This window comes from Brassica oleracea, chromosome C2, assembly GCF_000695525.1.
Source record: "Brassica oleracea var. oleracea cultivar TO1000 chromosome C2, BOL, whole genome shotgun sequence".
NCBI lineage: Eukaryota > Viridiplantae > Streptophyta > Magnoliopsida > Brassicales > Brassicaceae > Brassica > Brassica oleracea.
Genome location: NC_027749.1, coordinates 1,926,058 through 1,941,209, shown reverse-complemented (window position 1 = coordinate 1,941,209; position 15,152 = coordinate 1,926,058). Strand labels below are relative to the sequence as shown.

General features: G+C 37.1%; 7 protein-coding genes across 7 annotated transcripts; 3 read left to right on the top strand and 4 right to left on the bottom strand.

The window, feature by feature from the left end:
* Positions 1-269: 269 nt before the first annotated feature.
* LOC106325864 (guanosine nucleotide diphosphate dissociation inhibitor At5g09550-like) lies at positions 270-2,702 on the bottom strand. Its single transcript, XM_013763917.1, has 11 exons — positions 2,537-2,702; positions 2,159-2,305; positions 1,988-2,095; positions 1,745-1,917; positions 1,542-1,653; positions 1,326-1,469; positions 1,141-1,242; positions 944-1,068; positions 631-841; positions 457-531; positions 270-370 (listed from the first exon to the last, which is right to left on the bottom strand). Exons 1-11 carry the CDS (start codon positions 2,621-2,623, stop codon positions 317-319), a joined length of 1,338 nt encoding a protein of 445 aa, XP_013619371.1. The 5' UTR covers positions 2,624-2,702; the 3' UTR covers positions 270-316.
* Positions 2,703-3,412: 710 nt separating this feature from the next.
* LOC106325097 (periaxin) lies at positions 3,413-5,007 on the top strand. Its single transcript, XM_013763123.1, has one exon. The coding sequence runs from the start codon at positions 3,479-3,481 to the stop codon at positions 4,778-4,780; it is 1,302 nt and encodes a 433-aa protein (XP_013618577.1). The 5' UTR covers positions 3,413-3,478; the 3' UTR covers positions 4,781-5,007.
* Positions 5,008-5,418: 411 nt separating this feature from the next.
* Positions 5,419-6,461, top strand: LOC106325984 (40S ribosomal protein S15-4-like). Its single transcript, XM_013764032.1, has 4 exons — positions 5,419-5,493; positions 5,571-5,710; positions 5,792-5,849; positions 6,073-6,461. The coding sequence occupies exons 1-4, from the start codon at positions 5,491-5,493 to the stop codon at positions 6,319-6,321; spliced, it is 450 nt and encodes a 149-aa protein (XP_013619486.1). The 5' UTR covers positions 5,419-5,490; the 3' UTR covers positions 6,322-6,461.
* Positions 6,462-7,138: 677 nt separating this feature from the next.
* On the top strand, positions 7,139-8,890 carry LOC106326236 (40S ribosomal protein S15-2). Its single transcript, XM_013764260.1, has 4 exons — positions 7,139-7,200; positions 7,294-7,442; positions 7,544-7,601; positions 8,624-8,890. Exons 1-4 carry the CDS (start codon positions 7,198-7,200, stop codon positions 8,870-8,872), a joined length of 459 nt encoding a protein of 152 aa, XP_013619714.1. The 5' UTR covers positions 7,139-7,197; the 3' UTR covers positions 8,873-8,890.
* A 210-nt stretch (positions 8,891-9,100) lies between these two features.
* LOC106319466 (pentatricopeptide repeat-containing protein At5g09450, mitochondrial) lies at positions 9,101-11,304 on the bottom strand. Its single transcript, XM_013757801.1, has 3 exons — positions 11,050-11,304; positions 10,678-10,954; positions 9,101-10,188 (listed from the first exon to the last, which is right to left on the bottom strand). Exons 1-3 carry the CDS (start codon positions 11,082-11,084, stop codon positions 9,286-9,288), a joined length of 1,215 nt encoding a protein of 404 aa, XP_013613255.1. The 5' UTR covers positions 11,085-11,304; the 3' UTR covers positions 9,101-9,285.
* On the bottom strand, positions 11,264-11,887 carry LOC106319474 (classical arabinogalactan protein 1-like). The gene has a single exon (XM_013757814.1). It carries the CDS (start codon positions 11,813-11,815, stop codon positions 11,468-11,470), a length of 348 nt encoding a protein of 115 aa, XP_013613268.1. The 5' UTR covers positions 11,816-11,887; the 3' UTR covers positions 11,264-11,467.
* A 904-nt stretch (positions 11,888-12,791) lies between these two features.
* LOC106325952 (protein EXORDIUM-like 4) lies at positions 12,792-13,885 on the bottom strand. Its single transcript, XM_013764003.1, has one exon. The coding sequence runs from the start codon at positions 13,835-13,837 to the stop codon at positions 12,926-12,928; it is 912 nt and encodes a 303-aa protein (XP_013619457.1). The 5' UTR covers positions 13,838-13,885; the 3' UTR covers positions 12,792-12,925.
* Positions 13,886-15,152: the final 1,267 nt, after the last annotated feature.

The window sequence follows — 15,152 nt, the reverse complement described above, 5'->3', positions numbered from 1 at the left end:
ATCCCAAGTCAAAAAGAGAATATATCGGGAGTATAGTGACTAGGAAGATACTACTTAAGAAAGTATCTCAATAAATAATAAAATAACATATAAAATATAAATATTGGTGGATATCCCAAAATAAATTCTACTACAATAATTTTTCAAAATTTCAAAATGGATAATTATTGAAATGCAATAACAAATATGTAAATATATAAACTATTAGGATGGAGTTTTCATATTTTAGAATATAAATATATTAATATATTTTATTTTAGTCAAACAAATCCCAGCAGGAACAAATAAAATGAATGAAATAACAAAAGAAAAACTATCAAGTTTCTGCAGTAGCACTCGCAGCACTCAAATCCACAGACAAATCAAGAGTCTGCAAAAAAATGTACGAAAAATACTCAGTATTCAAACTTTTGTGTTTACTTCTGATCCAAGAAACATAGTGATGATTGTTCATACCTTTCCAGTGATCTTGGTGTACATCTCAAGTACATCAGCGACTGTACTCTCGAAATGTGTTGTTGCATCATAAGTCTTATAATAAAACAAAACAAAACAAAGAAACATCAAGAAAATAAAATAGAGATGAAAGTTACTAATTAAATAATATGATGTACTATGATTTTCACTTACACCAGATATGAAGCAGTTATCTTCTTCTTGCTTATTGGTTGGAACGTATGTGTCATAAGAATGGTAGAAGATCTCATCTATAGGTCCAAGCAATTCGATTCCAGGTTTAAGCTCATCTTCTGGACTATCAGTTTCAGCTTCTGCAGAGACAAAAGCTATATATTTGCCTTTTGGTGCTACATTGTGAGCGTATGAGCAACAGAACAAGTACCTACAAAATCCCGAATCTCATAGATTCATCTTCATTTTTTCAAAGTAGAAGCTAGTCGTAATGTTCTATAATTAAATGTGCTATTTGATTATGATCTCTTACATGTCTGATTTGCGGCCGAGTTGCTTCTGAGGAAGAATGATTTGGACAGAGTGAGCATCGTTGGTGTCTGGAATAGGATGGCTCATTATACACACCGCTCGATTCACTTTTCCAACTTTCTTAACCTATAATAGAAGGGAACCGTCTTAGACCCGTACAACAAGTAACATTTGTAGGTGAAATGGGTTTAGGGTTACCTTGTCAGACAAGTAAGAAGGATCACACACAACTTTCTTGCATTTGGCAGTTTCTCCCGCAGAAGTTACACCAACAGCTTTTCCGGAGCTATCAAACTCAACCTGTTAGGGATAATGTTAGAAATTCATGAACTTCTAACCATCTTTAAGAACAATTACCAATTAATGGACCGTGTGTACGTAACCTTGCATTCAGGCTTGTTTAGCATGTAAGTCCCACCATAAACAGCACTCAAACGCGCAAAAGCCTGTGGCAACTCTCCTAGACCATACAGTGGGTAGATGTAAGGAGATCCTCCTTGGAAACGAGCCAAAGATTCCGCGTAGAGCTATACCACAACCAAAAAATGACACTGAGATCAAAACATTTCCTTGTTGAGGAAGAAAGTAAACACTTATACCTTGATTCTCATAACAAAATCCATGGCTGGTTGATCCAAGTAGTCATCGTCATTGTGAAGCGCCAAGGCATGGCCGATGAAGTCGATTGTATCATCTTCAAGTCCATACTTCCTATTTGGAAAAGAAAAACAGCGACAAGGCGTGTAACGTAAGAAACTATGATGTAATGACTTGAAATGGAAGAAACATAGGATCTACATACGAGATAATCTCTCTAGCTGTGACTTTGCTAAGGTCAAGTCCTTCGTGAGACTTAGGATCTTTCTCATCGTAGTCTTGCACATAGATAAAGAACTTTCTTGCACGTCGTTTCTCGAACAGACCCATCAATGGCGATTTTAGGGCTTCCACATCAGTGGCTGGGACTTTATAGATCTGTCATGGATGATCAAAATCACAGAGTAAATAACTTGTTTTTAAAAGATAAAATACACTTAGTTACTACCTTGCCCTTCTTGTAGACGAAACTACCATCAACGGCTTTGAAGTTAAGATACTTGGTGACATCAGTGTGAATTAGGGTTTGAACAAGGGTTCCATTAGCCATTATGAACTGTAGATCAAGAAACCATGATCATCCACATCACATACATATTATACTTTATATATATAGTACCTTTGGGATCATATCGACATTGTATTCTCGGATTGCACCAAGATTTTCTTGAGGAGTGTCACTTCCCCTGAAACGCTTCCATAGCTGAGTGAGGTTAAGAGAGGATGATTCTCCTCCATAATAGTCGTTTCTATCCATGTGCAGTACCTATATTATACATCCGTATGAATTAGGGTTTGAACAAGTTCAAAAAGTTATGATTGGATCATTATATTTCATCGTTAATGTATGTAACAATTGATATGACATCACATCTATAAACTATATTAAAACGAAAACCATAACTAAACGTAAATAAGCTTTATATGAATGTGATGCACAAAAACAAGCTCAAACTTGAAAAGTAAACTGTGAAAAAAAGATGGTGAATGAGAATACCTTGAGGCCATCGACAGAGAGGAGACCACTAAGGATACACTCCTTGAGACCAGTCCCAAGAACAATCACATCATACTCTTCATCCATTGTTCCAAACGATCTCTATCTCTATTATTGATCGTCTTTAATTCATCTCTGATCTCTAATAGTTCTTGTTTTATTGAAAAGAGAACTGAGTGGGGAGAAAAAGAAATAGAGGGTGATGTGTGGCTATTAACACAGTCTTACCACTACCACCTCCGATCTTACCGTTTTACCTTGTGAGAAATTTTGACGTTAATTAATTATTAAAACCGCTTTCTTAGGCGAAAAAATGGTTCCTAAAAAATTTACTATATTCAGACGAACAATAACTTGCGCACAACGAAAAGGATCTAAGTCGTTTACCGACCATCACCTAAACCTCTTTTTTAAATGGCGTTTTCATACTAGCAAATTTTTTTACCAAATTTACGTGCAATAAATTCATCTTGAAACTAGTTTTGACAAATCAGAATCAACACAACTGAATAAATTTTTGTAAGACACGTATAATTGACTATGCCGTGTAATCTTGATTTTCTAATAATTTTGTTAATAAACTTTGTATAATTGAGTGGCTATTTTCAAGATTGGGTTACTCGAGTTTATAAAGTTCAAGCATTTTGCAAGATATACGTGTAGCCAGAACATTTACACGTAAACAATATGGGACCTAAAATTCAACTAGATTGAAAATGACAATGTAGATATACAGATAGAGAGGTTAAACGAACTTTTTTTATTTAAAAATCTGTACAGATTTTTCCCACCAAACACCATATCTTTCTTCTTCCTCAAAACACCTTTAAATAGCCATTCGCATCAGAGACCAAAACTCATCATCACAAACAAACAACAAGCAAACACAACAAAGCAAAAGAAGCGCACACGAAGAAGTCAAAACTTGTCAAGGAAGCAGACATGGCAGGGATGAAGAAGAGTCTCTTTGATCTTCTCCTCTCATCACCACTTCTAATCATCTGTCTTATTGCATTTCTCGCTGATCCGATTTCAGTCGGAGCTCGCAGGCTACTGGAGGAGATTCCTAAACCTGAGATACCAAAATTGCCTGAACTACCTCACCCGGAGCTACCGAAATTTGAAGTTCCAAAGTTGCCAGAGCTCCCTAAACCAGAGCTGCCTAAGTTACCTGAGTTCCCAAAGCCTGAGCTGCCCAAGATTCCGGAAATTCCGAAGCCTGAGCTACCAAAAATGCCAGAGATTCCGAAGCCTGAATTGCCTAAGGTCCCGGAGATTCCTAAGCCTGAGTTGCCTAAGTTCCCGGAGATTTCGAAGCCAGAATTGCCAAAGATGCCAGAGGTTCCAAAGCCTGAGGTGCCTAAGTTGATGGAGACTCCGAAGCCTGAGGCTCCTAAGGTACCAGAGGTTCCTAAGCCCGAGATGCCAAAGGTGCCAGAGGTTCCAAAGCCTGAATTACCAAAGGTACCAGAGGTTCCTAAGCCCGAGATGCCAAAGGTACCAGAGATTCCTATGCCCGAGATGCCAAAGGTGCCTGAAATTCCAAAGCCGGAATTGCCAAAGGTACCAGAGATTAAGAAGCCAGAATTACCAAAGATGCCGGAGATTCCGAAGCCTGAGGCTCCTAAGTTGCCAGAGGTTCCTAAACCCGAGATGCCAAAGGTACCAGAGATTCCTAAACCCGAGTTACCAAAGGTGCCTGAGATTCCAAAGCCTGAGGCTCCTAAGTTGCCAGAGGTTCCTAAACCCGAGATGCCAAAGGTACCAGAGATTCCTAAACCCGAGTTACCAAAGGTGCCTGAGATTCCAAAGCCTGAGGCTCCTAAGTTGCCAGAGGTTCCTAAACCCGAGATGCCAAAGGTACCAGAGATTCCTAAACCCGAGTTACCAAAGGTGCCTGAGATTCCAAAGCCTGAGGCTCCTAAGTTGCCAGAGGTTCCTAAACCCGAGATGCCAAAGGTACCAGAGATTCCTAAACCCGAGTTACCAAAGGTGCCTGAGATTCCAAAACCCGAATTGCCAAAGGTACCGGAGATTAAGAAGCCGGAGCTACCAAAGATGCCGGAGATTCCGAAACCTGAGGCTCCTAAGTTGCCGGAGATTCAGAAACCTGAGTTGCCAACCATTCCAGAGGTTCCAAAACCTGATGTGCCGAAAGTTCCAGAGATTCCAAAGCCTGAGCTACCAAAGATGCCTGAAGTTCCGAAGTTGCCGGAATTTCCAAAAGTTCCTGGAACTCACTAAATCTACCGAACCAGATGAAGTCCCACCCCCATTATCTTAAATTACATACTCTTCTGTCTGTTGCCTATCTCATTGTCGGTTCCGTAGTGAACCATATCTTTGTTCTTTGATCTTGTAGCCATATATACTTATTTCTCTTTTTTTGATACACATATGCTTGTATTATGTTATATTAGTATGTTTCATACATACACATTTCTTTGTATTTGATATACCTTTTTAATGGATTGAGTTACTTATTTATGACATGTTTCAGTAAAAACGTTACGTACATATACGGATACTAAGGTCTAATTTCTCAGTTATGTGTTTGAAGAAAATCAGTAAAATGTATTGCAGAAGAAATTAAAGATTTAGAAGTAATATATATTCCAGTATATAAACCCACAAAAAAAGAGTAAAGGATACATGAAAACCGTATTGGTTTTGCTTCTCCAGGTCAATCATCTATGGTTGATAACTTGATAGACTATACACAGTTATAGTTTAGCTACTTTTTCTCATTTATATTTTGACTTAGCTAGTTTTTGTTTATTTATTTGATTTTGGAGGTCCAAATTTCCGGAGAAGGGCCCCCGATAAAGATTAAAAAAGAATATTCGTTGTAACTAATGAAAATTATTGTAGGGTTACTCCAAAGTATATATTTGCTTACGTTAAGTTATTTGTCGCTTGCTTGCGCAGACACTATTTTTCAACAATCTGAACAAATGGTTAGTTCCTTGATCTTTGTGTATCTATCAATATTCTCCTGATTAGATTTGTAACTTCTAGCCATGGGAATATGTAGGCGGATGAGGCTGCAAAGGCTGGGATCGTGAAAAAGAGAACGTTCAAGAAATTCGCCTTCAGAGGAGTCGATCTCGATGCTCTTCTCGACATGTCTACTGATGATCTTGTCAAGCTCTTCAGTTCCCGTATTCGCAGAAGGTCTGCTTTGTCTCGTGTGCTCTAATATTGTGTCTCTTGATTACGAAACTAATCGGCTTTGTATAAGATTTGCCTTGATAGGTTCTCTAGAGGGTTGACGAGGAAGCCTATGGCTTTGATCAAGAAATTGCGAAAAGCGGTAAAACTCTAATTATTCCCATCACAAAACCCTTTTTGATTAGATCTTGAACAACAAGAAAAAAAGTCCATGTCTCAGATTGTGTATCTTCATGGTCATTTGTAATATGTATCCCAATTAATGTACTTATGTTCATGCTTGTTCTTTATACATTTGTGTCTTTGCACTTTGCAAGTTGCAACCAAATGGGTCTAAACACTAGACATTATGACTTTTTGAGCAGAAAAGGGATGCACCAGCTGGTGAGAAGCCAGAAGCAGTGAGAACCCATCTAAGGAACATGATCATCGTGCCTGAAATGATTGGAAGCATCATTGGTGTATACAATGGAAAGACATTTAACCAAGTCGAGATCAAACCTGAGATGATTGGTCATTACTTGGCTGAGTTTTCAATCTCATATAAGCCTGTTAAGCATGGTAGGCCTGGTGTTGGTGCCACCAATTCCTCCAGGTTTATCCCTCTCAAGTGAATGATCTATTCTTCTTAGAGTCATGTGTTATGCTCCAGAATAAGAATTCCGCTGCTTTTTTCTTGATAACGTTTTGTCTTTGTTTCTCTGCTCTCCTTTAGATTTTATTATAAAACAATTCTTCATGCTTTTCAATAATACTTAGCTTTTTTTGAATATTCATATTTGTTTATAAATAGTAACAATTTATAATGCACATGGCTGGAACCTTAATAGTTTCCAAATTCCCCAATAAATTTAAAAACTTATAAAAGATTCACCTATTCTGTGAAATGATCATTTTGTTTAACTCAGATTAGCACTAATTCATCGATTAACTATTAATTTACATTCATGGAAGAAAATTTACTAGAATGACTCACATTTTAATCTAAAATAAATAAGGTTATATCCATCATTAATCCATGTAACTATAAGTAACCATTGACATCTACAGTACAAACTCTAAATTAAATACTCACCAAATACCAAATTGGGTCGGTTTAAAATATAACATAAATTGATAAGATAATTTAAAAAAAAAAAATCATATGACAATATATGGTCCCTTTAAAAATGTAAATAATTAATTAGAATTAAGTAAATATGTAGTTAAAAAGAACCAAATCTGTAAAAAAAAATATGTGACTCTAATTAAGGAAGCTTGTAAATAGTAAGAAAATATGCATTCATATATGATTTTAATCCTAGTTACTTTTTTGTAAACAGTCAAATATTTGGTAATTCTTTGACAGTATGTTTCCTTAAAGACAAATGTTCTACGATTACTCTAGACACATATTGTATATATATTGTGCGCCAAGTTATGTGACTTATTGTTCTCCATAACAAAAACCCTAGCAGCAGTTCCTTTCAGAGCTTCTCCAACCAACAACAATGGTTAGTTTCTCCATCTCTATCTCTCTAGATCTTTAGACTATTGTTAGATTTTGCAATATGATCATAGTCGTAAATTCCTATTTGAATCTCTAGGCTCAAGTCGAATCAGACGTTTCTACAGCTGCTCTCGCGAAGAAGAGAACGTTCAAGAAGTTCTCCTACAAAGGAGTCGATCTCGAAACTCTTCTTGACATGCCCACTGATGATCTTGTTAAGCTCTTCCCCGCCCGTATTCAAAGAAGGTTTGCTCCACTAAAAGATTTGTGTCTTTATTTTGGTAGATTATATATATATGCTTCTGAATGATTGGTTATGTACTTACGTTACGTTGACCATCTTGTAGGTTGTCTAGAGGTCTGACGAGGAAGCCTTTGGCTCTCATAAAAAAATTGCGCAATGCGGTAAAATCCCTTGTTTTAGTTTCAATTAATATTACATTATAGGCTACTACTATACATGTTATTTAATAATATGAATTTTGGTTTCTTTCTGTTTGATCGGTCCATTAATTTGCACTAAGCTATATTCGAATTATAAATGACGTATTACTAAATCTTTAGTTATGCTTTATCTACATAGTTCATACCTTGGTTTTAGAAAGTCTAAAGAAACTTTGTGCTTAGGCATGGGCATAAAATCCGGAACCCGAAATCCGAACCGAAAAACCCGACTCGTTGTCCGACCCGAAACGTAAAAATACCCGAACGGGTTTTGTAGGGTGGTACAAAAAATATCCGAACCCGAAGTGTTATTAACCAAACCCGAACGGGTAACCCGAAAAATCCAAAATAAATAGTCAATATAAATATTTTGAAATATATATATAAGTACTCCAATTATTAAATTCAATATTTGTGGTAATATTATATATAATAATAAATATTAAAATTCTAATAAATGCTTTAAGTACACAATTAGTTATAAATAAGTATTTTATAATTTGCTCTTTGAAGTAAAAAGTCTACTCTCTATAAGGCAATACATATTGTTTACATTTAAATTAGTCATATGTTCGTTTTCATGCTTGATTTAACATTTTATTGTTATTTTATCAATTTTATACGTGATAGATTAATTTTTATTTAATTTAGATATTTTTCTTTATGTTTTACTTCAAAAAATTTGTTTTTTACTTTGGTTATATCCGAACCGAACCGATATAACCCGAATCCGTACGATATATGATTACTTTATGGGTTTTATGATGCAATACAATTTTGAACCGAACCCGAAGTGTTATTATCCGAATCCGACCCGTACTAATAAAATTTTAGTATGGGACCTAGAAGCGTAAACCCGAAAATCCAAAAACCCGAAAAACCCGATCCGAATGCCAACGGGTACCCGAACGCCCAGGCCTATTTGTGCTGGTAGATTTTGGTCACATGGTTTGACAAGAGATCAATGGTTTACTTTAAAACAGAAAAGGAATGCACCAGCTGGTGAGAAGCCAGAAGTAGTAAGAACACATCTAAGGAACATGGTGATTATGCCTGAAATGATTGGAAGCATCATCGGTGTGTACAACGGCAAAACGTTTAACCAGATCGAGATCAAACCGGAGATGATCGGACACTACCTTGCGGAGTTCTCAATTTCTTACAAACCGGTTAAGCACGGAAAGCCCGGTCAGGGTGCAACACACTCCTCTAGGTTTATTCCTCTCAAGTGAAGCCATTACAAGACTCCATGCTATTTTTTAGTCAAAAAAAAAAAGACTCCATGCTATTACCTTATCTTTTATTTTATTTTACACATCTAATTCTATCTTCTTTAGATGACTCTATTGTCTTACAAAAATTCGAATTATTTTCTTTTTTTAATTAACACCATGGGGTTTAAGCTTGAGTTAAAGTATGAAATTTACTTGATTTTACACATGTTTATGTATCAGCCATGATTGATCTCATAAACTCAAGGAGTTGTAATAGTGGAACCTTTCTTTAGGTCAAAAGCAACATCGTGAGAAAGACGTAAGTCTCACAAAAAATGCCAAAGCAAAAAGTATATAATAAAAAAACACAAAATCACAGTGAAATGAACTTGACTTGGTTCTAGTTATAACTCAAAGAGACCCCAATCTTATTATGATACCTCGTCTTCCAAGCTACATTTCTTCTCCACCAAAAGCAACTGAAAGTCACTAGCCTTTTCCTCTAACCCAACATCTCTAAAAGCATTCAAAATCCTCAAACAAGCAGAACCATCAAACTCCGTCGTTTTAGACTCCTTCCACTGATCCACAACCTCCCCAGCTTCTCTCAAACAACCAAGCATCAGATAGGACGAAACAACACATATATAGCTTCTGCTGCTCAGCTTCTGGTTAGTGTTCCTCAGAGACTTCCAAATCTGATCTACCATACCCTTGTTTCCTAACCCAGTGTGAAGAATCATAAGAAAGTCATACGTCACCCACTCTCTTTGCGAAATAGACTTCTCAGACTCAACAGGCGACCTAGACTCTGCGTTTGTTAACCGACTACTGTTAATGTAGATGCTAGTAAGATCGATGTACCGAGCCCAACCCTCGTTTGAACCACCACCACGCCTCATCTCCTCAAGAATCTTCCTCAGCTCATCAACATCAAACGTCGCAGCACATGAACTCAGCCAGAGATTGTAAGTAAAAATGTCAGGAGAAACGTTTCTGCGCTTCATCACTTTGATAACATCCCTCACTTTCTCAACTTCTCCGACTGACATGTACAGAGTCATCATCTCGTTGTACGTGATGGCACCGAAGGTGAGACTCTCGCTCTCGATGATTATCTTGAACAGGGCCTCGGCTCGTTCGGTTTGCTTGGAGGCAGCATAAGCGTGGAGGAGAGAGGTATAGGTTTCAGGTGTCTTTGAAGGTGGTTGCAAGCCTTCGAAGTAGCGCTCAGCTGCATCGATCCCGAAGACTTTTGAGATAAGATCTATACGCGATGCGTAGTCAGCGTCTGAGATGTTGGATTCTTCATGCTGAACCAAATACTCTGTAACCTGTAATAAGACTTGAAATAAGCTCCTAGAAGGTACGCAGAGCAATACGATTATGTGCATACATAAACGGACTTAACAAGTATAAAGTTGAAAACTTTGTCTGAAAATTCAAGAACCCATCAGAAGAAAACAGACATAACAAAGTACCTAGAGAGTGTGTTTGTGCATAAAGAGACAAAACAAGTATAAAGTCGAAAACTTTGTCTGAAAATTCAAGAACCCATCAGAAGAAAACAGACATAACAAAGTACCTAGAGAGTGTGTTTGTGCATAAAGAGACAAAACAAGTATAAAGTCGAAAACTTTGTCTGAAAATTCAAGAACCCATCAGAAGAAAACAGACATAACAAGTACTTAGAGAGTGTGTTTGTGCATAAAGAGACAAAACCAGTATAAAGTTGAAAACTTTTTGTCTGAAAATTTTTTAAGCTTTGTGAGCTTTATCCTCAAGTCCGATGCTTACGTATGATGAAAATGATAGAAACTTACCTCTAGAGCGTGTTTGTAACGGCGAGTTCTTCTGAGCTCCTTGGAGATCTCTCGAAGTTCGTTGACTGTGATCTGATTCCCTTCGCCAACCCATTTCTCGAGAACGGTCGTCGCGCTCCTCTTCGGTAGTCTCAATCTGAAAATCCGGCTCCTCAGATCGTCTTTCTCCTCCGGTTCCTCGACGAGCGAGCCTCCGGTTGCCGCGTCAGCACTGTACGGTTTGGAGAAACGAGAAGATTCGGCGTTTCGAGTGAGATTGGTTCCGACAGTCAATCGACTAGATTAAAAAAAAAAAAGACAGAACCGTAAGAAGAATCTTGTCGGAGAAACAAAAACAGAATCAGTAAGAAAAAATAAACGACAGAAACTCACCCTCTAATGGTACGGAAGATCGCGCGAGTTGCCATTGATTGATTCTCTCAGTTCGTTGCGAGTCATGTGACCAAAAGATCTAAAACCATCACTCACTAATGTGTCAAATGGTATATAATGGGCCTATTAATATCGGCCCATTAGCTCTTGCGTGATTTCTCGTTACAATATTTAACTTATTTTGGGTATGGGCCGTATGGCAATAATTTTAAAATAAAATAAATCAAGCTATATTGATGAGAGTCTGAACATCAACGTTCAGTACAAATCCTGGTGAGGCAAATTAAAAGAGTTAAAAGTGAAAAAGTGAAAAAAAAAAAAAGAATCATCTTCCTACATAGTAGTTTTCTAAATTATGAAATAAAAAAATGAGGGTGGATCCATTAGAGAAGCTTCTTTGTTTGTCCGTCCATGGAGCTTAGAAAGCCAAAACGGCAGCGCATAGAATAACGGCCATCGATCCAGCGAAAACAGTGTATTGGTTGGAAACGGCGTCGCTCTGCTGTGACGGACCAGGAGCTTCTGATGGCGAGTCGGAGATGGAAGACGGAGTCACTGCTGCGGAATCGATGGAAGGAGAATCCGCTTGAGGTAGTGATGGAGGAGGCGCGACGGAGGATGCAGGAGTCGGTGTTTTTGACGGAGAAGGAGAGATAATACGCCTTCCTCCGCCTATGAACGGAGCTGGAGAAGGAGACTGAGCCATCGCTGAAGCGATCAGTAGACAGGTGAGAATCAGAAACCCTAGGACTTTCGAGATCGACATTTCAAGTGTGTGAGAGAAGAGAAAAGGATTCGAACTCGAGATAGTTGATGATGACTGTGTAATATTTGTTGCTACGTTGGTGATGAAGGCTCGCTATGTTTAATACAGCTCTTTATATAGATGTGAAGTGGGGTCCACTGTTTGTCTGAATAGAAGAAGCGTGTCAAATCTGTATCGTTAAATTAAAAGAAATGTGGAAACGAATAGAATCGGACGGCTAAAATAACGCGGTAATGGCTCGTTGGAAACATCTACGTCCAGGTGGCAGTAAAGGAACCGCGTGATTTGTGTCTAATTTAAATGAAATATGACCGTTGTCTGAAGAGCTTCTTTTTTTTTTCTGAACATGTCTGATTCAGACAGTCTGAAGAGCTTTATTTTCTTCTATAACGGTCAGTCGGTTTTTTCCGGGAAAAAGGTGTTTGCTTTGCTCGTGAGATTTCTTTTAGAAAAATCGTTGGGCCTTCGTGTAAGGCATTGGACATATATGTGGGTTGTTAATTTTTACAGGTCATGGCATAGGGAGAGTTTGGATGAGGACAAGTCACAATACCAAAGGCCAAACTATAGATGCATTTGGATTGGGTCGTTGGGATCATGATAACGCATTATAACAAATTTATAACAGAGATGGACTACAAAGTTTGAAGATGCATGTTTTTATGGAAACTACCACGTCACCCTTCTAGATTGGACGTAAACATAGCATGCATGCAGACAGGAAATTTTGGACGCCAATATCTATAACTACAAGCATTAGCTTTGTTAAAATGTGAAAACTGTTAACGTTATATCTCTCACAAATCCCAACACCACCAAGGCATCAAGACTAATACTTTATCCTCTGATCTTTCTTTAAAGTTTAAATTGTTTTATTTTTAATGGTCGATGTTTACCGTATCAACACATGAATGATAACTTTCTTAATCCGTCGAGTCCTTTGGTTCATAAAAACAAAGTTTATTAACATAGGTTTATAAGTTTGTAGGGAAGACTACAAATCGGTTTTATTATTCTTCACACATCGTTTTATTATTCTTCACATTTCATACAAAACAACAAAAGAAACACATCCCAAACCAGTGATTCTTGCCAGGAGTCCTTTATGACTTAAACCAAAGTCCTACACTCTGCAGCTTGAGGGTCCCACACCGCCGGTAAAAGATATTTCCTACCGGCGAGACCCAAAGCGTTGTAACTCGCTCCGGTAGTCTTGTCCACTAGAACACGACCCGCATAACCCGGGTAAGCACCGGACCCGAACCTGTCGACACAGAACGAGGCGGGTTCTTGATCCCCATTAACGGCGTTAACCAGTAGCGTCGCGAGGTTAATAATCATTCCGTCAACTCCAACATCACCGTTGGGTGCAATCAACGGGGGAGACCGAGGTCCGTATAACGGCTGATGAAACGGCCACGTGCAGTAGCCAGGACACTGCTCTTCAGAGTTTCCGACCCATACGTAAGCTCCACCGTCAAGGGAACTTGACTTTGATCCGTGAGTCCCGCACCGGTTCATACAAAACCCCTCGACGGCCACGTCTTTCGCCGTCAAAACGGCGGTTATCGACCCAACACCACCTCCGTTAAGTTTGCCTGACAGAGCTTTGAGGTGAGGACTTTTTAAGGATTTCCCGAGAGGGTAGTCCTCGAGGATGTGCTGTTTACCGACGACGATCGTTGAAGCGCTGCCTTTGTTCTTCTCAGTCGTCTTCCACCAAGACGCGACGGAGGGACCTTTTGCGGCGGTTTCGGAGTAGTTGATAGAACGGATGAAATCTACGATGACGGACCGTTGAATTGGTTTGAATTTTCCGTACCAAACGATATTGAGACTGATATTATCTTTTTTTACCGAAAGGCTGTAATTAAGACTGATATTATTTTTTGTTACTGAAAGGCTGTAATTGAGACTGATGGAAGACGGACGGAAAGGCTGCTCGTCCATCATGGCGGAGGAGAAACCAACGGTGGCGAAGAGGAGTACAAGAAGAGCGGCTAAACGGTAAGTATAGACCATGTCGAGAGAGCAGAGAGAGAGGGAGGTTTTTGCTTTTAGGTTGGGGTTATGGAAACAAAACTCAAGGCTATATATATTTATAGCAATTTTTGAACGGGGTATAGCTATAGATTGTAGAGAGCGTCCATGTCAATGTATGCCATGAGTTAATATTTAATTGGTTTACGTAAGGATATTCTCCAACCCGTACTGACCCACTGAGGTTCTGGAAGTGTGACGTGGTAATTTCCATAAACGTGTAGTATTAAATTATTTTCATTATGTTTATACTATTTACACTGAAAAGTTTATGTCCAAAATTATTGAAAAATGTAATCATGTAAATTCAACTGATCAAAATCAATCTATATTATTAAAAAAGAAGTACCCATTTGAAAATGTTCTTACTTCATTAATTAAAATCTCTAATTTTTTGCTTGTCTTTTTCAGTTGCATTTATGAAATATTCTAAAGCGAATAAAACTGTCTAATTTATTACATGTCTTTTCAGTTACATTAATGAAATATGCTTAAATGAATTTAAACTTCCTATTTTATTGTTTGACTATTTTAGTTACCTTAATGAAATATCATTAAATAATTTGGACATAAAGTCATTTAATCAACCAAAAAAACTCATGAGTTATCCTTACGTGCATAATTTTAATAATGGAGATTTTAAAAAACGTGCATCATTAAAATGTTACCTAAAACATGCAGCACTAATATATAACATGCATCAATAAAACTAGAATTTGACTCAGACAATTGTACGGATACTATTTTCAGTTGATTAAATTTAAAAATAATTATTTATTCAACAAATATTTAAGAATGGCTATGCTTTTAAAAATTATATGGTATTATTTGCTCATAACTCATTTGTCATTGCTAAATTGTTAGAAAGAAATTTTTAGCATAATATAACTCAGTTGTCATTTGCTAAATTTATGGTTTTTATTTATATTTTTTATTATTTAATTATAATATTTTCATTTTATATTTGAAAGATAAATGAATTTTCTTTCAAACAATATTTTTGTAAATGTAATTTTTTTTAAAAATAATCAATTTAAATTGATATTATCATTGAATATAATTATTTTTGACATAATTTGAGTTTTCGTTTACATCAAAACTTATTGTATTTTAGGATAATTTTAATTTAAAATGTAATTTTCATATTTTTCAAACAAATTCTAAAAATATTTTCAAATATTTTGTTATAATTTTTGTAAAAATATTGAGTTGCATTTCTAATAAAAAGGTAAAGATATTAAAAATATTCTAATTAAAATATGTAAAATTTAATATAGTTTTAAGGAAATGGTCAAAA

What these genes read in the sequence shown, in the direction of transcription:
- LOC106325984 (XM_013764032.1), top strand. An exon ending in AGTTCCCGTATTCGCAGAAG is followed by an intron (nt 5,711 to 5,791) that starts GTCTGCTTTGTC and finishes TTGCCTTGATAG; the next exon opens with GTTCTCTAGAGGGTTGACGA. An exon ending in TCAAGAAATTGCGAAAAGCG is followed by an intron (nt 5,850 to 6,072) that starts GTAAAACTCTAA and finishes CTTTTTGAGCAG; the next exon opens with AAAAGGGATGCACCAGCTGG.
- LOC106326236 (XM_013764260.1), top strand. An exon ending in CCCGCCCGTATTCAAAGAAG is followed by an intron (nt 7,443 to 7,543) that starts GTTTGCTCCACT and finishes ACCATCTTGTAG; the next exon opens with GTTGTCTAGAGGTCTGACGA. An exon ending in TAAAAAAATTGCGCAATGCG is followed by an intron (nt 7,602 to 8,623) that starts GTAAAATCCCTT and finishes ACTTTAAAACAG; the next exon opens with AAAAGGAATGCACCAGCTGG.
- LOC106325864 (XM_013763917.1), bottom strand. Translation starts at nt 2,623, where the DNA reads ATGGATGAAGAGTATGATGTGATTGTTCTTGGGACTGGTCTCAAGGAG. An exon ending in TCGTCTACAAGAAGGGCAAG is followed by an intron (nt 1,918 to 1,987) that starts GTAGTAACTAAG and finishes CATCCATGACAG; the next exon opens with ATCTATAAAGTCCCAGCCAC. An exon ending in ATTTTGTTATGAGAATCAAG is followed by an intron (nt 1,470 to 1,541) that starts GTATAAGTGTTT and finishes GTTGTGGTATAG; the next exon opens with CTCTACGCGGAATCTTTGGC.
- LOC106325952 (XM_013764003.1), bottom strand. Translation starts at nt 13,837, where the DNA reads ATGGTCTATACTTACCGTTTAGCCGCTCTTCTTGTACTCCTCTTCGCC.
- LOC106319466 (XM_013757801.1), bottom strand. Translation starts at nt 11,084, where the DNA reads ATGGCAACTCGCGCGATCTTCCGTACCATTAGAGG. An exon ending in ATCTTCCGTACCATTAGAGG is followed by an intron (nt 10,955 to 11,049) that starts GTGAGTTTCTGT and finishes TTTTTAATCTAG; the next exon opens with TCGATTGACTGTCGGAACCA. An exon ending in GTTACAAACACGCTCTAGAG is followed by an intron (nt 10,189 to 10,677) that starts GTAAGTTTCTAT and finishes GTCTTATTACAG; the next exon opens with GTTACAGAGTATTTGGTTCA.
- LOC106319474 (XM_013757814.1), bottom strand. Translation starts at nt 11,815, where the DNA reads ATGTCGATCTCGAAAGTCCTAGGGTTTCTGATTCTCACCTGTCTACTG.
- LOC106325097 (XM_013763123.1), top strand. Translation starts at nt 3,479, where the DNA reads ATGGCAGGGATGAAGAAGAGTCTCTTTGATCTTCTCCTCTCATCACCA.